The sequence below is a fragment of the Mandrillus leucophaeus genome, unplaced genomic scaffold (genome assembly GCF_000951045.1).
Source record: "Mandrillus leucophaeus isolate KB7577 unplaced genomic scaffold, Mleu.le_1.0 Scaffold25, whole genome shotgun sequence".
Classification (NCBI taxonomy): Eukaryota; Metazoa; Chordata; class Mammalia; order Primates; family Cercopithecidae; genus Mandrillus; species Mandrillus leucophaeus.
The window spans coordinates 4,102,295-4,126,398 of NW_012102587.1; the positions used below are offsets into that span (position 1 = coordinate 4,102,295).

At 38.6% G+C, this 24,104-nt stretch overlaps 1 protein-coding gene across 6 annotated transcripts in view; it reads left to right on the forward strand.

Annotated features, from left to right (window-relative positions):
• CLASP1 (cytoplasmic linker associated protein 1) overlaps positions 1-24,104 on the forward strand; it is a 333,527-nt gene that overhangs the window by 261,382 nt on the left and 48,041 nt on the right. For 2 of the 6 annotated variants that reach the window (XM_011983419.1, XM_011983421.1), the window contains 8 exons: positions 1,437-1,540; positions 3,377-3,400; positions 4,720-4,961; positions 7,970-8,033; positions 8,631-8,633; positions 10,780-10,943; positions 14,114-14,192; positions 15,231-15,374. In XM_011983419.1, the coding sequence (XP_011838809.1) occupies positions 1,437-1,540; positions 3,377-3,400; positions 4,720-4,961; positions 7,970-8,033; positions 8,631-8,633; positions 10,780-10,943; positions 14,114-14,192; positions 15,231-15,374 (824 nt within the window). Of the gene's footprint in view, positions 1-1,436; positions 1,541-3,376; positions 3,401-4,716; positions 4,962-7,969; positions 8,034-8,630; positions 8,634-9,795; positions 9,865-10,581; positions 10,585-10,779; positions 10,944-14,113; positions 14,193-15,230; positions 15,375-24,104 lie in introns of all 6 variants that reach the window. The other 4 variants (XM_011983417.1, XM_011983418.1, XM_011983420.1 and 1 more) reach the window with 4 other exon arrangements.

A 24,104-nucleotide genomic window follows, 5' to 3' on the forward strand; every position in this document is an offset into this window, starting at 1 on the left:
CTATATGTGCACAGTAAATCTCACATTTACACTTGTTTCATATTTCAACTGATAAATATAGATATATGTAACTTTTAATGGCCTGTTTTAGTTTATATGGCACATTACCTTTTAAACATAATGACTAAGATGACAGTTGGAATGACCAGCAAATGCATTAAAAAAGGGGATAGTATAACATACAGTTTTTGTTTCTTTTTAAAAATTCATGACTGTATAACTATTGATAAGCAGTGTTTAAATTTTTCTCCCTTTCTATGGTGGTGGAAGGTATAATGTTTTGAAATTGACATTTTTAAAAAGCTAAATAACAATTCGCTTTTTAAGTTCACCAGTTTTGTAGGCACTGTCTTGTTACATATCTAAAATTTTAAATACGTTGTTTTATAGGAAAGATCAATTCATGTAAAATTAGCTTCCCTTTTATTCTAGATGCTTCTAGAATGTGGCTAACATAGAGATTTTCCTTGTCCAATGTCTTATTTGTTAACACAGAGAAAATAGAACATATTTTATCGTAACATTTTTCTTCCAAAGGTTTTTATATGTTAGACTTTTAAATAAGAAATTTTTTACTGGTAGATAATGTATAACACACTTAATGAAAATACGACTTACACTGCCTTTCTCCTAGTATAATTTTAATCTCCAGCACTTCCTAAGGAAGGTTGGTCAGCTAATTTAATGGGACTTTAAAAAGTCACTTTTCATTTCCATGTTCACAAATAAACTTAAAATTATTGTTTGAACTACTAAATTTGTTTTAAATTCTTTGGATTCTTTCTGTTATTTTGTTTATCTGTATAAAGATTACCATTAGGAACCCAAGTAAAACTTATATTATCTAAATTTTTAATGTTCATCAGTGAAAGTGCAAGATTTTTGGTGATTATTAATTTTAATAAATTGATTTTTAAGTAATTTTTGTTGACACAGGTATCATGATGAACAAATATCTAAAATGAGTTTAGCAATAAACAGTAGTGACACTAATAAAAATTTGCACAGAAATCAATTTGTTTCAAATTTTAATTTTTTACCACACATTGCATTAGAACTCTTATGAAACCATGAAGCTTTCTAATTAGTTTGACCAAACATCAAGGCCACTTGCCTCTATAGGGAAAGCTAAATAGATTAAAAGATTCAACTCATAGCCCAGCTCCCATAAGTTCCCCCTTCCCTCTCATATCTCAGGAACTTTTCAATAATAAAATATCATGTTTGAACAATTTTGAGTGACAGTGCTTTGTGGCACAATAGCATTAAATGTGAACAGCTTAACCTCTACCACTGGTAAAGTCAAGTGTAGTTAAAATTGGCTAGAGATTTTTCAGTGCTTCTGTCTACTTGGTGGGAAGAGGCAGTAGTCCTTGCAAGGAATTGAGATAATTTCAATTAAAGTGACACATCTTTTGCTTTTGTTTTTTAAATAGATCGATTTGGGCTTGGCCAGCCAGGAAGAATACCTGGTTCTGTGAATGCCATGAGAGTTCTGAGCACAAGTACAGATCTTGAAGCTGCTGTTGCTGATGCTTTGGTAAGAGGCACAGTATGTATGTAAACAGAGTCAGTTTGAAATACTCATCTGCATTTCTCTCTGTCTTAATAGGAAATTGCCCCCAAATCAGGTTATTAAATCATCTTTGACACTCTTTAAAATTGTGTAACTGTTGGGTAAATTTATATTGTTATTGTTTGCTCCTTAAACTTTTATCTCTGCATGCATATAAGTGAAAATGGACTTTACAGAAAATATTAGCGTCAAGTATTTCTTATCGGTGCTCTTCAGTATCAAGGAGCTTTTGATGACACTGGACTTCTCAGATGTCAGTGGGCTTCTTTTTTTCTTTTTAACCATGTTTTTTTTTTTTTTTTTTTTTCCCCTGGCACTTCCTTTTTTCCATTCTGTTGCTTCTATTGCTTTACAGACTTTGATGGCATAACCTAGACATTTTATTATTATAATAGGTAATAGAGTTTGAGGTTTGAAAATCTTGCGTTTATTCTATTATCTTGTCCGTTTGATTTTATGTTGTTTTTCCTAAATCTTTGAGGATGTGAAGCAATGGTGGAGTATGTTTTTGCATCATTATAGTGTAATCTCTGAAAACCATAAATGATCATGGATCCTTTAATTTTTTTGGTTATACCAAAAAGTTCCTTGGTAGAATCAGCTTGTGGTCAAATTGCTTTTTAAAGATGCGTTTCAGCTAGTCACACAGTCTCTTGCATATTCCGGTTTATGTGCTCAGCATTTGAAATGGATGTTCTTTAGAACTGTCTGATCACTGGCCTTGCTCTTGCTGTTTTGAGATTTATTCTCTTGTAAAGGAAAAAAGTATGTAATATCCTGCTTTCAGATTCTTAAGTTTTTAATCCAGCCATGTTTTGTCAGATCAACATTTTACAGTTTATGGCTATGGTGATTCCAGTTTTCGTTCCTTCTTGTCTCGCCCTCATTTATTCCTGCTCAGTCAGGTTCTTTGACAAGTATCTGTGAGCAAGCAGTTTGCTGCTCTCATAATGCTTTTCCTGTAGGCAAGCTGCCTGGCCATGTGTATTCCTCAACCTTACGCATAGAAAGACTTTTTTCTGGCAGGTGCTGGAGTTCAGGGTAATTGCTCTAACTATGGCTTTAAGAGTCAAGAGCTGGAACAGAATTCTCTGAAACTGTTTGTCCTTCCAAGTTGCAGCATTTAGAATCTGTATCTTATTCGTTCAGAGACCCTGGGAAGTGGAGGTCAAAGGGGTGGGAAATGATGGATGTGAAGCCCTTAGTTGAGATTTCCACTTAAGTCAGGGGAATTTCTTAGTTCTTTAAAGAACTGCATAAGGGACTGTGTGTAAAGTTCTAGGAGGCAGAATAGGACTTGAGAGTTTGAGCTTTGGCTTGGCTTGACTTGAGCTTTTCTCTGAGCTCTGGCTCCCATTAGATTCATACTGCCCTTGTTACTTTTTGTCCAAACTGTTTAGTCTCTCCAAGTGACCTGCTTCTGAAGAGAAAACACAGAAATGGTACAGAATCTTTGCCTCACTGAATAGACACCACGGTGCCAGACAGAATGTCTCAGAGGAATAGATAGAATTAATGGTGACCTTAGAGATTTGCCTCACTGGTATGGGAAAAGTTTTAGCAAAGAATTACAGCAAGTTACCAGAAGGTCTTCTGAGACATGGAGGAGGGTTAGGAAATGCCATTTTGAAAGCATTCTTTATTATTATTCGCTTGATATGAAACGCTTGCTAACCTGTGTTTTTGGTTTGCTAAGATATGTTTTGCTGTACACTTTTGTTGCAAGAACAGTCCCTACATATGCTTCTGACGTAATTCTCTATGCTTTTTCCCCATCCTTCAATATTTTCCTGCCTACAGCTGTTAGGAGACTCCAGGAGCAAGGTACCAGTGCTTTAACTTTTGTTTTACAACTTTATTTCTTCTGTTGCAAGTATATTTCTTTCAGAAGCTAGTGAAAACCAAAAAATATAGTATAGAAATTCTGATCTGAAAAATGATTTTGCTGAATCATAACAGTGATTCACCATCATTGTTGTCTTTATTCATGGTGGAGTCAGTCACCTTTCATGTACATCTGTTTTAGTATTTATTTCGAATGTCAAGCTCTGCTCCTTCGCCTAGTAGTGTTCCATTTTATTAACTCAATTTGTGCCTATTCTTACGTCGTCATGATTTCATGAATGGATTTATCAATATTTTTCTTATTTTAGGAATCTGGTTTTTGTGTGACCATATAATTTATTATCCAAACAAAAATGCTTTTGAGATTAAAAGGGAGATGCTATTAATAATTATGACAATAGGCTTAAAGCAGAACAGTCCTGAGCAAGTTGGATTAATAATAATATGCCATATTATTAGAGAAGTGTATTTGTATGGTTTAAGCCAATAGCTATTTGTTTTGCTACTATCAATTTTATATAGTTGCTGCTATATCATATTTATGGGTATAGCGGTTTTGTGTTCAGGGTCAGAGAAATGAATAAAGTAGGTATTATAGTCTACTTTCAGAGAAGCCTATTTGTGTTTCAAAACCCTAAGTCTTTAATAAAAGTGGCCAGGAGTTAGAAACCAGCCTGGGCAACAGGGGGAGATGACTTAGGAATCCTTTTACATGGGCTGCTTCTGCCACTGACATTTCAAATTCTGACTTTTTCAGGAAACATAAATATTCACACAAGTTTATCCATAGACCGTGCTCAAGATATATTGCTTTTGACTGCGGAGGGGCTGTTGGCTGCACGTATTTGCATTGTGCCAGGTGCCCAGCTGAAATATTTAACATATAATTTCATTTAATCCTCACAACAAGCCTGTATGATAGGTATAATTATTGTTGTCTTAAAGACGGGGAAACCGAAGCAAAAGGCCTAGGAGGCTTTCAGAAGTCATGCAGCCCAGTCAGTGTTGGCACCAGGATTGTGATCTGTCTGTCTTCCTGTAAAGTCCACACACTGTACTAGAGGCCACACTCTTTCCTCTCTACTACAGAGTGCTTTGCTTATTAGTTATTTTACCTAATGGAAAACTGCTTTTCTGTTTGTATTTCCATAATCTGTAAGCACAGGAAAAGTGTGTGTGTGCATATGTCTTTCTACACTTAACTCTTTGTTGTAGATTTTGTTTGCTATGACTCACGGTCATTTCACCTTTCTATTTCTTCCTCAATCACTCCCATCCCTCATTGGACCTGTCAGAAGAAGCCTGTGAGGAGGAGATATGAGCCGTATGGAATGTATTCTGACGATGATGCCAACAGTGATGCCTCAAGTGTTTGCTCTGAGCGCTCATATGGCTCCAGGAATGGTGGCATTCCCCATTACCTGCGGCAGACTGAAGATGTAGCAGAAGTTCTCAACCACTGTGCTAGTTCAAACTGGTCAGAAAGGAAAGAAGGGCTTCTGGGCCTGCAGAACTTACTGAAGAGCCAAAGAACACTGAGGTGAGGACCACAGCAAGAATATGAGCTAAGTTTGAATCCCCTGTTGGACTCTTCAGGGGCTTAAAGGGTTTTCCTATAATTACTGGAGTTTTCAAGAGGTCCGCTTGCAGGAACAGGCACTAAAGGTACCAAGATGACTAAGAGACAGTCCCTGCCATCCAGAGGCTTTGAAATATCTGGCAAATACCCTTTTTTTCTTTCACTTTTTTTTTTTTTTTTTTGAGGTGGAATCTCGCTCTGTTGCCTAGGCTGGAGTACAGTGGCACGATCTTGGCTCACTGCAACCTCCGCCTCCCGAGTTCAAGTGATTCTTCTCCCTCAGCCTCCTGGGTAGCTGTGCCACCACACCTGGCTAATTTTTGTATTTGTAGTAGAGACAGGGTTTCACCATATTGGCCAGGCTGGTCTCGAACTCCTGACCTCGTAATCTGCCTACCTTTACCTCCCAAAGTGCTGGGAATACTGGCGTGAGCCACCGCGCCCAGCCCATCTGGCAAATATTCTGTAACTTATTAGGCTGATAAAAGATTTAGGGTGGACACAGTGGCTCATACCTGTAATCCCAGCACTTTGAGAGGCCAGGGCGGGAGGAGCACTTGAGTCCAGGAGTTTGAGACCAGCCTGGGCAACAAAGGGAGACCCCATCTCTACAAAAAAGTTAAAATGTTAGCCAGATGTGGTGACATGCATCTGTAATCCCAGATACTTCGGAGGCTGAGGCAGGAGGATCACATGATCCCAGAGTTGGAGATTGCAGTGCATTATGATTACACCAGTGCGTTCCAGCCTGGGTGGCAGAGCAAAACCCCGTCTCAAAAACAAACAAACAAACAAACAAACAAACAAAAGACCCCATGTTTGGTTCCCTTCTGTTTCATATTTGTCCAGTAGATGTTATTTGAGAAATACCTGTGTACAGTATGCAATTCAGGTTTAAAATAAATAAATAAAACAACCCTGCAGGTTAGTGTGGTTCATTATACTTTAGAGTCCTAGATAGGATGTTATCAGTCTTAGTCTGGAAAATTTTGATGCACATGTGCATATATGTAGCTTATAAATGTACATAGTGAGGAGATAACAAAATGGAGCACTCTAGTAACAGCATTGTCTTTTAAATGGATTGTTTTTGCTTTTTTCTTTGTTTCTGTTTCACGAATTTTCTAAAGTAAGCGTGTATTATACATACCAAAAAAGTATGTGGTTATACCGTATTTTGTCAAATCTAAGGCACCGTACACACACCCTTATTTTTAGCCCTTTAATAAATGTCACGCGTATTAAACCGTGACAGCACAAAAATGTCATTGATTATAAGATGACTCAATTACAGAGATGTGAAAATTAGAGAAAGGAGATGTGAATGGGAACTAAGAAGTGGGTGACTTAGAATACATGAAATGCAGTCTACTTTATCCTTTGGATAGTTTTTGTAAGATAAGTTAATGGTCATAGATGGGCATCCCTCTTGGGTTCTGTAAGGCTAAGTGAGCACTGGCTGATAAGTTGCCCAGCTCTCACTGTGGCTCTTCAGGCCGTCTGACTCCAGCCTCCTGTACTCATACCTGCCCCCCATTATTCATCTGTTCATGAAGGCAATATAGGAAGTTTTGTCATGTGCCTTCTGAAACACAGGCATCCTGTGACGCTCTGGTCACCTGTCAGAAACAGAAGATGGTTTGTCATGATTGTTCCTCAAGAATCTGTTTAATCCTGGTGGTCCCACTTTGTAGATTCTTAGTGTTCACCAAGTACCTATTGAATAATTTCTAGGAATCTGTTGATTGGCGTTGGTCTAATCTAGGTTACATCGTTAACAATATTGAAGGGTCCTTGAACCAACTGTCTCATCCACATAAGAAGGCATTAATCAGGGATGATTTGTGGAAGAGAGGACCCTTCTATCAAACTTCAACCATGGGACTTGGTGGTTGTCAAGGATCAGAAAAGACAAAGGGCACCAATGTGAAATGAATGTTTGCTTTGTCCTAGGTACAGTAGAAGGTACAATGTGTTATCCTTTTTCATCCTCTCAGCAGCCACGTGACATGGTCCTTACCCTGTTTGACCAATAAGGAAAAACCAGGCTTAAAAATAGCAGAGTACTTATTTATTTTATTTATTTATTTTTGAGACTGAGTTTCACTCTTGTTGCCCAGGCCGAAGTGCAATGGCGTGGTCTCGGCTCACTACAACCTGTGCCTCTGGGTTCAATCGATTCTCCTGCCTCAGCCTCCTGAGTAGCTGGGATTACAGGCACTCGCCACTATCCCCAGCTGATTTTTGTATTTTTAGTAGAGACGGGGTTTCACCATGGTGGCCAGGCTGGTCTCGAATTCCTGACCTAAGGTGATCCACCTGCCTTGGCCTCCCAAAGTGCTGGGATTACAGGTGTGAGGCATGGCGCCCAGCCCAGAGTACCTTATTTACAGCAGAACTGAGATTAAAATCCAGGTCTGTCTGACCCTGAAACATATACTGTTTTGTTTTTTGCCTTTTTTGTTTTGTACCTCTCATTACAGTGCAGGATAGACATGCTTTTTAAACTTTATTCCGTTGCTTTTCAATCGTGGCATGTGGAAGACACAGCTGGGATAAAATGAAAAAGAATTTGGTGCATGGCTTTGTCACTTCCAGATGTGTCCCCTTGAGTAAATCACTCAGTCTTAGTTTCCTCATCTTAAAATGAGAACCGATCTCTGGTTTTGTATTCCTATTTGATTTAGCTACAAATTAAGTAAGAGTTTGTGGAAAAAAACCTTGTTATGTAGATATAAATTATGTAAAGCTTATGTGGTTGACTGATCAAACAGATTACCCAGGTGTGGTAGTGTGCACCTCCCAGCTACTCAGGAGGCTGAAGTGGGAGGAACGCTTGAGCTTGGGAGATCAAGGCTGTAGTGAGCTATGATCGCACCACTGCACTCCAGCCTGGGTGATAGAGTGAGACCCTGTCTCAAAAATAATACAAGTAGTCAATTCATTGAATTCTGTTTTATTTCTTATAGTCGAGTTGAACTGAAAAGGTTGTGTGAGATCTTCACCCGAATGTTTGCTGACCCTCATAGCAAGGTAGGTCTGGAAGTCATGCCTGCCCTGTCTTTCCCCCTGCATGTCTGTGTGCTCTGTGTGATATACTATCCAAGAATGAGAGAGAATTCCCGATAGTGCAGTTCCGACCTTACAGAGTAACACCAGTTTCAGCACTAGTGTATGTTACATCTTTTAAAAACAGAATTCTTGGAAACTTAAATGTGCATAAAATTTCAAGTTAAATAAGTGTGCTTCAAGTAAGAGTTATCAGGGAGAGAATCAGATGGTCTTTCTTACATTTAGCAAATATTTCTGTATGTCTCCTGTTAGCCAAACAGTGAGGTAGGTGCTAGGGTATAAGATCGTATTATAATATCATGCATTTTTTAATGTTATAGTATATAGTGAAGAAAATAAGTGTATAATTATTTTTGTATCCCATGTAGAATATGTCTGTATAGGACAAGATAGAAAAAATGAAAGTATTTAATGGATTTATTGAAAAACCAGATTATTTCTTAAAATAGGATTTTGCTGTTCCCAAGAACTTGCTGAATTGGTGATCACTTAGCTGGTGCCCACACCTCCTGAGGGCCATAGGGAACACTAAGCCTGAGGAATGCTTTTTCTGAGGAGAGAGTCCCAGCTGAGGGGGAAACACCCATGCGTATGGGACAGAACACTTTCCAGGGGTGGTGGAAAAGGGGTGAGAGAAGGACTCTTTACAGAAAGTTACTTGGGGTCTAGATTTTAAATACCATTGTTTGGGAGGAGGCCCTTAGAGACTATTAAATGCTTTTGGAGGAAGAAAGTGGAAGGCAGGATGAAGATTTAGGGAAAGGGGTAGATAAAGGACAAAAGTAAGGTGTGGAAATGGATAGAACCTTAAATGAGCAGAAGCAAATCTTTAATGCTGACATGCAGGATCAACTAGTTTTCCTAGTAAAGATGGCCTCCTCTGAGTCTTCCTGGAAGAAAGAAACCCGTGGCGGCCAGAGAGCCCAGCCAGTTAGTCATCATCATCTTTCTTTTCCTATCCTTGCTTCCTCATAGGAATTGTCCTTGAAATATCAAACATCCATCCACCCATTCATTCACCCAGTCATTTAACATTTACTGAGTAACTGCTCTGGGGCGGGGATATAGAAAAGAAGATATGGCCCCAGCCTTTTGAGGTGCTCATGAGCGTAAAGGGGAGTGAATGCAAGGGTTCTCCTCCTCTCTCCCCACAACTCTCCTCACTCAGTGTCATTCTTGAAGCATGTCTTAAACTTTCTGCTATGACCCTCACAGCAAAGTCAACATTAACAATATTAATAAAAATCCACTGAGCACGGTGGCTTACACCTGTAATCCCAGCACTTTGGGAGGCCGAGGCTGGTGGATCACTTGAGGTCAAGAGTTTGAGACCAGCCTGGCCAACATGGCGAAACCTTGTCTCTACTAAAAATATAAAAATTAGCTGGGTATGGTGGCGTGTGCCTGTAATCCCAGTTATTCGGGGGGCAATCACTTGAACCTGGGAGGCGGAGGTTACAGTGAGCTGAGATCACACTACTGCACTCCAGCCTGAACAACAGAGTGAGATTCTGTCTCAGTAAAAATTCAGGAAAGGCTGAGCTTAAGCCTTTAAAGGCCACATAGATATCCAAAGATAAAATGTATCAAGATTTTTCTCTAAGGTAGTGTTAAAAGCAGTAAGATTTAATGCATAAGCATAATTAGATTCTTAAGATTTAAAACATAAGCACTATTAGATGGTTTAGAACATTGATAAATTTCTGTTACCTGTCACCCCTAGATTGCTGATTCAGAAGCAGAATGTGAGGATAAAGAAGGAAATTTGTTTCCATCAGAAGTCTCTTGTACAGTGAGTTTGGAGGTCTCAGTTTAGTTAATATTTGTTTAGCTGCCTGTAAGCTAAGCCAGGAATCCCACAGCTAAATGACCTTTTTCCTGAGCTGTCTCACAGGAGACCCCTGGTGGTGAATAGTTGCTCTACTAGAAATGAGGCGGTACAGGGTTCATGGGCTGTCCAAGTAGAACAAGTTTCGTTAGCAAGGTAGGAATACTCAGTGCTACTTTTCTCTCTGAAATTGGTTCAGAGCTGTTCCACTATGCACTCTATTTTGCCTTAGCAAAAATCATTACACAACAGCATGAGAATTATGTTAATATCTTTTATTCTAAGCTGTAACCATCTGTTACTTTATGATATCTGAAATTGGTGTACATCAAAATATCTGACGTGAAAAGCAATAGCTACACACTAGTGAGTAGGTGTTTTTATTGGCTCATTTTATAATAGTATGTGTTGACTGCTAGATAGTGAATAAGAATACTCTAGAATTAGGACACAAGGATTTGTTGTTGTTTAAGAAAGAAAAGGCTTCATGATTAAACTCAGAAAAGTTCATTTCTCTTTGTACTGCTTTTTAAAGACGTATATTGAGGGAGGAGAGAATATTTCATTGGTTTGTAGCCTTTTCAGGTTTTCTTAAATGCATGAAAATGGTATTAATTCACTGCCAACTAACATGGAATTTGTTTTGTTGCATGGCCTCGTTTGCGGTGGAATTCACAACAGAGAGTAAGTTCCATTCCTTTTTCCTTTATCTGTTTTCTGCACTACATTTTCCTTCTGTACTAGGAACAGTTGTTAACAGTGTTAACCTAAGTTACAAGAGTCTGGGCAAAGCACGTATGGGCATTTTTAATGTTTTGTAGACTTTGGAGGAAATTGTGAATTCAATATGTGAAGTACTTGGTTTTCATTTGTGTCTAGGTTTTCAGTATGTTTTTGGAGACTCTTGTGGATTTTATAATAATTCATAAGGATGATTTACAAGACTGGCTTTTTGTTCTTCTCACACAATTACTTAAGAAAATGGGAGCAGATTTACTTGGATCTGTGCAAGCAAAAGTTCAAAAGGCTCTAGATGTCACAAGGTAAGTGTTTAAGAGTTAGTTTTGACGTTACAGGATACTTGTAGGTGACTTTTTGCCATTCTCTTTTGTTAGCCATGGCGTTTGTCACTCACTTGAATATCTTTTACTCAGTTCTCACTTTCTGTTGTTGACATACTTGTTGACATGTCTCACCAATCCATGAAATGAAATACCATGTCTTCCTTGTGTTGATATTACTTTTGTATTTAAGACATACATAACAAACAAATGTAAAACTTTGGAAGTTGATTCTCTTCTCATTAAAAAACATTTAAAGAAAACATTTAGAATATTTGTTTACATTTTTCTGAAGACCTTAGTGTTTTTATTACTTCAACTTACAAGTCATACTAGAAATTATTCTATCAGTGTATGATGTAGAGTTTCTATTGGTCCAGGAAAATTCTCTAAATTGACAGTACATTGGCTCAGAGATTAATAGCACATTTGCAGTAGTTGTGACCCTTCTGGCTGTTATGAGAAAAGAAAAACTGCTGAAACCCAGAAAAGTTAGAAAAGACTACGTGCTGCTGCTGTTCAGAAACTGCTTCTCTATCGTCTGTGCAGTTGTGGGTCCTCAGTATGCAAGTATGAGAATTAAAAGATCTCGGAAGACACTTTGCAGTAATGTCTTGGTTGTGATTTGGTGGAAGATGGATGGGGGGAATGTCAAATTGGTGAACTTTTTTAAAGAACAAAGGAATAACTTCCAAGTGACTCAGAAAATTATCAGGGCGATAACTTTTATAAGTTACTACAACCTGGAATAATTCTAGTTATCATAGAATTTCAAGATGAAAGGACCTTAAAGATGATGCTCATTTTATCAGTGAGAAACAGACACTTTACCTTGACTTTGTGTTAGTGGCTGTTTGGGAACGAAAATCCAGGATTTCTGATGATTGCACTGTTGTCTGTTCTTATTGTTGCAGGCTGTCTTGTGGGTGTGTGTCCTCACCTCCTGTTGGGGCAGGGGGGTGGTATGGATAGCACTAGAGCTTTCTCTTCCCTCTCTGGCTCCCTTGACTAGCACAGTAACATATCCTGCCCTGCCAGCTTCCCTATGCGTGCAGCTGTTACATGACTCTGACTTCAAAGTATGCATCTGTTCCTCTACACCATGATGCCAGCTGTTTTCTTTTGGCCCTTGACCCTGTCAATCTGTGTAATTGCATTGCTGTGTAAATGCAATTGCATCTATTATCCAGAGAGATTTCCCTTCTGGTTTTTAATGAACTCAAAGTAATGTACTTGCATCTGTTGGTGAGGCCTTAAAAAAAGAATAATAATAAAATAAATAAGAATCAAAGTAACGTACTACATTTGCAATAAAGCCTTCAAACTTTGTCATTCCTTTGCATGGCTAAACTTAGTGGAGTTAGGGGGCATTACAGTACACCATTATACCAATGAATTATAAAGGTTTAGCCAAGATTGACTGAGGGGTAGGCTGATAAGCTGGTATAATCGAGTGGAGTAGATAGGAGGGCTCTTGAAAGGCTGGGGCCAGTTGTGACCACATTGGGACATGGGCTCAGTAGTACCAGACTTTTCAAGAAATGTGAGAAATGTGGATTTGGGCAACATATTTGAGAATTTTTTAAGATACTGTGAAGGCCAAATAAAACACATGTAAGCCAGACTTGGCCTATAGGTCACTTAATTTAGGTTTTTAGGAATGGTAGGAGTATTAAGATTGTATTCCTAAACTTTGGTGATTAAGGAATACAATTGTGACCTCCTGTTAGTTTTCCTGGATGCCCCTTTAAGAGTCCTCATCTCAGTAGATTTGGTCTGAGTGCCTAAAGCATTTTTAATATTCCCTTCTTTTTCTCAGCAGTTAAGATACACAGTTGTTTAAGCTGATCTAGAATAGTCAGTGACTATTAATAGGAGGTTTTAGTGACGGCTGAGAATTGCTTCTCAGTTTATAGACTTGCGTGCTAATCTGCCTCGGTTTCCTTTCCTTTGCCTGTGCCTAACAGTGGCGTGTTTCCCGATTATACACACCCGTTACTGAAATGTCTTCTCCATCCACCCCATGCTGCCAGAAAAAGGGAGAGACATTTTGTGGGTGGTTTGTTGACAGTCACTGAAATCAGGTATTCTAAAGTATACTTTCCTTCCCGAAGTGATCTTCAGAGATTCCAGGGTACAACTAGATGGTGGGAGGGGAGGGCACTATTGGATCAAGTTCACTTTTTATTAGTAATTATATGTAGGATAACACTGGTACCTAATATATGCCATGTGCTTTTTATTTTTGTTGTATGATTTTATTTACTTTTCAAATCAATTCTATTTGCTTCATTTTGAAGAGTCAAACCTACTTCTTTATTTTACTACATTTATGTAGATTGGGAAAAATCTCTAAGGGGGTCCAAAGAAAGCAGTGTAGATATTTGCCTTGCAATTATCTTTCCTGTTAATATGGACGTTACATCACCATTTTCCACATGGGCCCCATTGTGCAATTTTTAACTAATACTAGTAATTACAGCATTTTAACAGAAAGAGCACTGACTCTCTGGCCAAGAGTCCCTGAGGGCGACTTGATTGGATCAGAGATGCGTGATGACCACGAGAAATAAGATCAGCAAAGGCAAGAATGGAGCAAGAGAAGGGGCTCCTGGGGCCCCAGGCTTCTGTGTGTGATTTGTAGCTGGATGGGAAATGTTTTGTTGCCGTCTCACAGGCGACACACTTTTGTGGTGTGCAGGGACCCTAAGCAGTGACCAGGACCAAAGAGGATGGTACGGTTAGTTTAAGCAGGGGCAGCTGTAAGCAGCCCAGTCAGGATGTAAAAATGAGATTTGGGTATCAGAAGCGATTTTTATGTTTAAGCAATATCCAGAAAGGTAGCTGGAGGGAAAATGAGCAACTCCCTAAAAAGGCGGGTAGAAATTTCTTCCTTAGTTTATTGCTTAGTCTTAATTTTTTAAATAGCCACTCAAAGTAAGTTCAGTTTGTGTTTGGGGACTGCAAAAAGATTTTCCTTTTTCCATATTTTCTGTATAACATGTATTACTTTACATAAAACAAAAAGCACTGTTAAAAATGTGAACAGGGTTTTACATACATTAACTTACAATGATATGCTTTTGTTAAATAGTTTTATATTGTTTTGTAATAAATTTCTTTAAAAATCACTTTTTTTCCCACCAACTTAGGGACTCCTTTCCATTTGATCAACAATTTAACATTTTGATGAGATTTATTGTGGATCAAACTCAAACTCCAAACCTCAAGGTCAGTAATTATTTGTCGTTACAATTCAACCCTGGAACTCAAATTTGCTTAAATTTACTTTTGTTTGTACATGACCCATGTTTAGCTATTGTGAATAAATCTGCTGTGAGCCTTCTTGCTTGATTCTTTGTGGACATGTTCCTGTTTCTCTTGGTTTGGTACCTAGTAGTGTATTTGCTGGTTCATTGGATAGGTATATGTTTAGCTTTTTTAGAAACCACTAAAATGGTGGTACCATATTGTATTCCTACCAGTAGTTTATGAGAGCTCTAGTTTTTCTACATCCTCACCAACATTTGGGCAGTACTAGTCTTTTTCACAATTAATATTTAAACTAGAAAATTAAGACATTCTTATGTGTGGAAATAGGTATCTTGTTGGAATGTTTAATATTAACATTCTAAGCTATGCAAGTTAATTGTTACATGTTGTGGAAAATCATACCTGTAATAACAAGACCAAGTTTGAGGGAGGATGTGTGTTAATTTGAATTAGGTCACGTTCATCGTCTGTTCTTTGATCATTAACTTTTTGGAGGTTTTAGGATGAGCCTAATAAATAATTACCTTTTTCTCCTGAAGTCAAAACTAGTTGAGAAGTTGATGGTGAAGTTAGGGCAGAGCATCAGCTTGATTACTGACAATGCTGCCTTACAGAACATGGCCTAGAATGTGTGACAAGACTAGAGCTGAACGTACCCTGCAGTCAGTGGCAGAGCTGGAAATCCCACAGGCCTCTCGCAAGGGCTCCTGCCCCGGAAGTGTCTTGCAGCATAGGTGAGGGGGAGAGCACGCTTCTCTACAGGCACCTAAAAATGAAGAGAACTGAGTCGTGTGCTTCTTCCTGTCCCCAGACTTACCAATCAGTCATTTCATGCTTTTTCCCCTGTTGGATGTCGCTCCATGTGGAAACTATCAATACAGGAGAAAGAAAGGAGATCCCTCTCAACAGGGTTTACTTTTCTCTAGCCACCTGATAAGAATTGTGTTCAAAGATGCATCAAGTGTACTTAATGTTTATAGTTATTGGCTCTTTCAGGTCAAAGTTGCAATCCTGAAATACATTGAGTCTCTGGCCAGACAGATGGATCCAACAGATTTTGTAAACTCTAGTGAGACAAGGCTTGCTGTTTCTAGAATCATAACCTGGACAACAGAACCAAAGAGTTCAGACGTGAGAAAGGTATGTCCGAGAGAACTGATGTATAATTACAGATTGTTCCTGGGCTTGTGTTAGACAAATGTATTTAGAAACTTGAAAACCACGCCGCCCACACACAAACCTTTTGTCCCTAAGGCTCTGCTGTTGCTCTTTTCTCTCTCCTGCTCTGCCCAGTTTTGAACATAAAAGTGAAAATCTGAGATCTTGCACGATGGGCTTATGGTTTCCCCAGGCATCTATTTTATGTATTTTCTAATATGAAATCACTAGTAAATTAGTGTCTTTTACACAGATGTTTGTTTTCCTTCTATCAGTTTGTAATACATACTTTGAAGACAAAATTGCAGACCTAGGGCTGGCTGGCTACAGGGTCCCTGATCGTTAAAATGTGGTTGAAAAGTTTGATAAGATGCAATAGATTCTTAAAAAAGAGCAAACATCTTTCAATATGTAGCACATAAGTGTGTGATATGTGAGTATGTGCTTCTGCGATGGAATGTTACTTAAGTATTGCCTGCTACAGGCTGAAACATATTTTAGATTTGCATATTACCTCAATTAGGGCCTGTTTGGAACAAACGAGCTTTGATGATAATGCCCACTCCCTGTGGACATGCACATTAGAATATTTGAACAAGGACTTATTGTCCTTACTATTCTATTAAGAACATTACAGATAATTTTGAATTATTAGCCTGAGGCTCCAAAAACCTCAACTTATTTTAGTACTAGCTCAAGCCAAATAAAAATAGAACATTAGATATCTTGCCAGAAATCACTTCGTTCATTTACTGTTTGAATGAGCTTCAACACTTGTTTCAGTTATTTTGGATTATACAGTGTTACTTCGCAAAGCTTTATCTCCACTGACGTGCTACTTTCCATGCCTGCCCCCCTACTTCTCCTTTCCCATTGTGAGGTGTACTTAAATCCTCACCTTCACACCTAACTTATACCTAGGTTCTAGGACAATAATCCTGATCTTCAGAGGAATTTGAGAAGATTCAGATTAATAGTTCCCAGTCCTGGCTGCAATTAAAATCAACGTAGATTTCTGAGCTCTATTCCCAAGGAATTTGATTTCATTGGTATAGGGCAGAGCCTAGACACTCTGTTGTTTTTTTGATGGGGGTTCCTTTCACTCTTGGCTGATTTTTAATACACAGACAAGGCCTAGTATTTTGGGCCATGGTCCTGGAATGAACCTCAAGACATACAGACTACTGATGTAGTCTTGATCTGTTTCTTGCAAATTCTCTTGCTACGCAGTGTTGCTCCTCAGTATCTTCAGGACTAGGCTTGGCCTCTGTGTTCCCTGGCATCTTCCCCACCACCCTACCTTGGACCTAGAGCTTTTGTGCTTCCTCTAAACCCACTTTAGTGGTTAGGGCCCTGTTACCCTGGGCAACTTCCTTCAAACTGATGGAATACCGGCCTGGTTTTCTGTATGCTGTCACTCAGTGCACTCTGTATTAATCATAGAAAGCTTCCTAGAGAAGATAAGATTCATCCTCAGATGTGGAATATGGATGCAGTTTGCGTAAGTGATGAGTTTAGGGGAAGGACAGTAGTCATGTTTAAGAAATGAGATTTGTCTGGAAACCGTGAAATAGACTGATATGTCTGAAGCAGAGGGTTTGGGAAGTTGAGCAGTAAGGAGACTGTTTTGCTCACCCTGCATGCTCAGTGCCTGGCATATGCCTGGAGTAACATAGTAGGCATTAATATATTTTGAATGAATTAATGAATGATAAACACCCATATGGAATGATTTCATTTCAAATGATATTTTGAAGCCATCATTTTTAAAACTATAGTTTTGGAAGTTCCCTTCTTTTGACTTCTTTATTCGTTTTCTATTGTATAACAAATTACCACATACTTCCCTTGAAACAATACAGATTATCTCACAGTAATAAATCAGGAATCTGGCATGTGTTCTCTGGGTCCTCTGGTCGGTGTCTCAGAGGCTGAAACAAGATGTCATCTGGATCTGCAGTCTCATCTGAGGCTGAGATCTTCTTCCAGCTCATTGGTTCTTGGCAAATTTCAGTCTCTCGCAGGTGTAGAACTCAGCCGCCTGCTTTCTTGCTGACTGTCAACTGGGGAGCCATTCTCAGATAGTAGAGGCTGCCAGGAAGTTTGCTTATTCAAAGCTATCGGGAGAATACATGAAGAAATAATAACTAAGAAACTCCCCAAATTCGACAAAAAACATTATACGTCTAAGTAGCCCAACAAACTAAAAAAATTTGGGTTTTTTGTTTGTTTGTTTATTTGTTTGTTTTGAGATGGAGTCTCGCTCTGTCACCCAGGCTGGAATGCAGTGGTGCGATCTCGACTCACTGCAACCTCCGCCTCCCGGATTCAAGTGATTCTCCTGCCTCAGCTTCTTGAGTAGCTGGGGTTATAGGTGCACACCACCACACCTAGCTAGTTTTTGTATTTTTAGTAGAGACGGGGTTTCACCATGTTGTTCAGGCTGGTCTTGAACTCCCGACCTCGTGATCCGCCCACCTTGGCCTCCCAAAGTGCTGGGATTACAAGCGTGAGCCACCGCGCCCAGCCAAGATCTTTTAATAAAAGGATTCACACCTAGACACGTAACATCTAATTGCTGAAAGCCAAAGCTTGCTGAAAGCAGCAAGAGGGGAGAAACTCATCCCACGCACAAGATCCTCAATAAGATTAACAGCTCATTTCTCTTCAGAAACTGTGGAGGACAGAAGGCAATGGATGACATTGAAGGTGCTGAAAGAAAAAAAGCGGTTAGCCAAGAATTCACTATTTGGCAAAACCCTAATTCCAAAATGAAGGAGAAATTGAAACAAAGCCAGCCATAGAATCTCTCTCATTTTGAAACTCCCTGATGCCTTTTTTTTTTTTTTTTTTTTGAGACAGAGTCTCGCTCTGTCGCCCAGGCTGGAGTGCAATGGCCCAATCTCAGCTTACTGCAAGCTCCGCCTCCCGGGTTTACACCATTCTTCTGCCTCAGCCTCCTGAGTAGCTGGGACTACAGGCGCCCGCCACCTCGCCTGGCTAGTTTTTTGTGTGTTTTTTTAGTATAGACGGGGTTTCACTGTGTTAGCCAGGATGGTCTCAATCTCCTGACCTCGTGATCCTCCCGTCTTGGCCTCCCAAAGTGCTGGGATTACAGGCGTGAGCCACCGCGCCCGGCCTCCCTGATGCCTTTTAAGGGCTTGCCTGATTAGGTCAGGCCCACCCAGGATAATCTTCCTTTGGATTAACTCAAAGTCAACTGATTAAGGGCCTTAATTACATTTTTCGAAAATCCCTTCTACCACGTAACACAGTCATGGGAGTGATATCCATTATATTCACAAGTCCCGCTCACTCTAAGGGTGGGAGGGATTATATAGGATGTAATATGTTATGGGGAATCTTGGGGGGCCGTCTTAGTGTCTTGACTACCAGGACTTTGGTGTCTCTTTTAGGGGGTTGGCAGAAGGCTACCGTAGTTATTCCATAATTCCTTGGCTCTTATTTTAGGAGGGAGCTTTTTTACCTATCTATGCAAATTATGATGTGGTTCAAGTTACTTAGCAGACGCATTTCTGTGTTCTGTCACCTAGATTTTTTTTTTTAAATCATCTAAGATATCCGTGGCTCTAAACTATTTGGCTTTCAGTAACATTCCGCACTAACTAGTAAAGCATTACTTTTGATTCAAATAGTTGTATCATAGGACAGTATTAAAATAGATGTCCTCAAACTCTACATTAGGGCGCTGCAGATTAATCCTTTTTGGAGGTAGATTCACTTTTATTTAAATTCCCTGTTTTGATGTACCATCCATTGAACATTTATAAATATAGTTGCTTTTGTCAGTGATGCAGCTGCCTTACCCAGGAATATGAGATGTTCTTGAAGTACTGTCAAAATGAAAATACTTAGAAGAATTGTGATATAGCATATATCACTGCTCTAAGATCTAAAATTGATAACATTTAAAATTATTTTAAAGCTGTATAAAAATAAAACTGTATCTTATCTAGATCATTTAACACACTAAACGTAAAATACATGTCTGTATAAATAAACTTTGTTCTGCCTCATCCTTCATTTCCAGAGTTTTTTAAAGGTTATATTAGGGATTATGGAAATCTTGGTGATTTAAAAGCATTTTGTGATCTTAAACCAAGTTCTTCTGTTAATGTCCTGCTTTAATTTTTTTAGGGTGGGTGTTCTAAATACAGAAGAGCCCTTCAGTCTGAAATTTATACAGTAAATTCTCAGACTCATCTCTGGAGAATATTTTATGTAAACAGAGTACCTGGGGACTTTTCAGACATTCTCTAAGTCCATACAACCATGTTTGTGAAAGCACTTTTGAAGCATTTTAAACTGATACAAGCTGATATAACTCAGATTCATTGATTTTAGCATTTTTAATATTTTGTTTTCCTTCTTAGTATATTGGGGTGTTTCACATTGTGGAGGGAGGGGTGCTTAAATCGTTAAGGTGTTTTTAAAATCAAAACATGAACGAATCACCAGTGAGGTGTGCTTACCACACTGAGACTGGTTTGGACAAAACGAAAAAGCCCAACCCAGTCTGTAACTGGCCTGCTGTATTCCAAAAGTAAACTTTTCCATTTTCTCAGTGTGGGAGCCCTGACTAGTTTAGTTGTGTGATGAAACTATGCAGACGTACACTAGACCTTTCTTAATGCACTGTATTGACATAAGGTAATAGTATATCTTACTGATAGAAAGAAGGTGGGTTCTGGAGTTTGACCTCCATTTGACTTCTGCGTCTGCCACTCACTGGGGTCAGAGCAAGTAATTTAATCCCTTTGAGTTCTTGTTTATTGTCTATAAAATGGGAATAATAATACTTGCCTCAAACTGGGCATGGTGGCGCGTGCTTGTAATTTCGGCTACTTGGGAGGCTGAGGTGGGAGGATTGCTTGCATCCACAAAAAGAGACCCATCTCTAAAATACATAAGTAACACTTGCCTCAGGCATTACTAAGCGGTTTAAATTTTTATTAATATATTAATAAAATATATTAAAACCTAGACATTTTATTTGCAGTTGCAGCTCTGCTATTATTTTTTGATGATTGTTTTGGTTTTGCTGCTGTTGTTATTTATGGAATAAACTGAGTACCAGAATTTTTCCTAAGATTTAGGAAGCCATGTGATCAGTCAGAGGGAATGTGGTAAATGGCAGTAGAATTTTAATTGTATGTTTACATGTTGGAATTTAGAATGCCTGTATGTTAGCTTATCACATGTGATTCTCTTTGTCAAATGAAGTAACAGATTTAGCCCCCAAACCTTGTTTTGAGAAGTGTGGGCAATGAAGGCATGGCAAAGAAACCTAGAAGTATAAAGATGCTGTTGGCTAGAGCAGGGAGAAGTATTAATGCATAAATTACATTGAAAAGGTGAGATTTCTAATTGACTTTAAAAAAATATATGATTATAAAGGCAGCATGCCTCTAGTCTGAAAGCTAAGGGTTTTACTATCAAATAACTGAATCTCAGCTTAACTGTGACTGTGAGTCTCTTTCAAGTCTTTCTTGTTGTTGTTGTTGAGACAGTCTTGCTCTGTCACCCAGGCTGGAGTGCAGTGGCACGATCTCAGCTCACTGTAACCTCCGCCTCCCAGGTTCCAGCGATTCTCCTGCCTCAGCCTCCTGGGTAGCTGGGACTACAGGCACATGCCACCACACCCAGCTAATTTTTGTATTTTTAGTGGAGACGAGAGTTGTTGGCCAGGCTGGTCTCAAACTACTGACCTCAGTTGATCTGCCCACCTTGGCCTCCCAAAGTGCTGGGATTACAGGTGTGAGCCACCATGCTGGACTCTTTCAAGTTTTATTTGGACATCTTCCATTTCATCACCTGAAGCAAGAATACTACTTTTAAGTTTATTAAGTAAAAGACCTAGTGATGCTACTGAGGGTTAAAACTGGCAGCTACTGTTATTATTCTGATTCTTCCTAACTTTCAATCATGTGTGTCTCGCTGATTTTATCTAAGAAGCCAAATGCTTTTGTAGCTAACAGATTGCCATGTTTAGGCACTTTCTGCTTCTCTCTGATTCAATCCTCCCACCTTTCCTGTTTGCCAGTCCTCGCTTCAGCGTAGTCGAGTAGGTGAGGATTTCCCCACTAGGTCAGCTTCAACCTGCTCTGGGCCTGGAGAAGGAAACTTGGAAGAAAGTTGTAAACAGGTAGATTGAAAACTGTGTACTAATTTCAAACAGCACACTTCACTGTTTGCATTTTAGATTATTAATACCAGTTGCCCTTGTGAAGGCACTGGGAAGCTTTTGATAAATCTAAAATTAATATAATACTATATGAGCGTGTGTATGTGTGCCTGTGTCAACCTTTGTGTTATGGTGTGTTTTATGATTAACTACCTTCTCAGTGATATAGCCATGTTTGTGTCGACTGCTACCATATTTTAATAGAATAGTAAAAAGGAGAGATAGTAGGCTGGAGCAGTGGCACACGCCTGTAGTCCCAGCTACTTGGGAGGCTGAGGCAGGAGGATTGCAGGAGTTCGGGTCTGCAGTGCACAGTGATCATGCCTGTGAGTAGCCACTATACTCCAGCCTGGGCAATATAGCGAGACCCCCATCTCTTGAAAAAAAAAAAAAAAAAAAAGGAGAGATGCTAAATGAGAAATGACTGAAGGTTTTGAAATAGGTTCTCTTTGGTGACTTTATGAAGCAATTTTTATTGAGAATCTGAAGGGAGCAGTGAGTTGTTTAATAAATTGGAAAACTCTGCTTTTCCTCTCAAATTTTGTTTTCCCAAATTAATAATAACACTGAAGTGTTTGGCAAAGCTTTATTTTGATCTGATCTGCTAGGAAGAATTCCTTTCTGCTATAAGGTGTGCAATATTCAAGACAGTTGATGTCCCTGGGAGTTCTCTTCATATGGTAGCAGTGAGATATGAAGAACCTTTTACAAATCCCACCTCTCAAATTCCTCTATGAGGGTGTGTGTGAGAATCATTTCATTTTAAGTTGCCGTGTGATCCTTAAAATAAATTGCCCTAGGGTTGCCCATTAGAAAAAGTCAGCAGTACTCTTGAGTTTTTCATCTGGCTGCCTAATGGTCTTGCCTCTTACGAAGACAACAGTTCAGGTATGCAGACAAGAACAGTGGCTACTCCGCTTTTTGAGTCACTAGTGAACATGAGCTATGCCCCAGGCTTTTTAAATGCATCTCTCCAGCCCAGTTCCGTATCTGGAATTACTTGTTTAATGAGATCATATTGATGGTAATGATAAATATAACCCAGTTTTCTTCCTTGCTTGGATTCCATTTTAACTTCTCACTAATTCAGAGGGTCAGAGATAAACTATTTGAAAATAATAACAGTCTAATTCCTTGCAAAACTCTGATATAAAATCTTTTAAAAATTGGATACTTGGTCCGGGCACTATATGCCTATAATCCCAGCTACTCCAGAGACTGAGGCAGTAGGATTGCTTGGAGCACAGGAGTTCGAGCTGCAGTGCACTGTGATTGGACCTGTAGATAGCCACTGCACTCCAGCCTGGGCAATGAGACCCCCGCCTCTTTTCGTAGGAAAAAAATGTATATTTAAATGATACTTTCTACCAGTTTCTAGAACTTGGATCTTATTTTTAAAAGATTTTACTTTGGAAATACTTTAAGCTACTAAGTTTATAATTTGCATCATGAAAAGCCTCAAGTTAGCTTGAGACATTAGATAACATTCTGGGAAGAAATATTGTCTCTTAAATAAAGGCAGTGGCACATTTGACATAAAAAGCATACTATTCAAGAAGGTAATTATATGTTTTATAACCTTCAGATGCCATTTTCAGTCAACAAAATTTAAGTGCCAATATTTTTTAATTAAATTGATGACATTGATGTGTTTTTCCTGCTGCAATTCCAGGCTGCTGCTTTCTTTCTTCTTGTAGTGCATTATTTTTCTGCATGCATTGGTTTTTTCCTAACACCTAATACAATGTGTTTTAAAAATATGCAGGTTATTTTGCATGAGTTTTGGAAAAACTTGTTCTGTTATACAAATGTACATATCAAATTAACAGTACATTAAATTGTTGGTGGAGTAGATTCCTTCAGATAATTTGTTTAAAATGTTTCCAAAATGAAATGTAGAAAAGCATATTTTAGTGAAATCAATAATAATGTTTTTTGCCCACGCCATAAAAATATTTTGGCCACTTATGATTTAATTTGGGTGGAAAAGGTATTGATGACTGTATTTGAAATTAAAGGGGGGAAAAGTAATGTACTTTTGCCCATGCTTTGATGAATGATTTCAAAATGTTAAAGTAATTTTTGATTATATTTTTAAATTCATAATTCTTATTTTTGGTTAAATACCTTTGGGTTTTTGGATTTATTTTCCTTCTCCATGCACAAAATAGTAATTGTCCTAACTGGACGTATAATTAATTGTAGCATTGTAAAATCCTTGAACTATTTTGTGATTTTTATTTCCAAAAGATTCTCTCTGCAAGCACATTTTTTGTGTAATATTCTATGTCATGGAAAAAAATTCTGAATAATTACTGCAATCTTAAAAATTACAGTCTTTGGAAAGACTTTATGTTTGTAAAATCTTTATGGTTAAAAATGAAAAAGAAGTGATTATATTCACAGACAGTTTTTTGTGTCTTTTTCTTTCCCTTGACTCTTAGAAATTAATAAGAAATGCCAATTAGTATTTACTAAATTTTTTTTGGCTTGGCTTTTGTAAATGA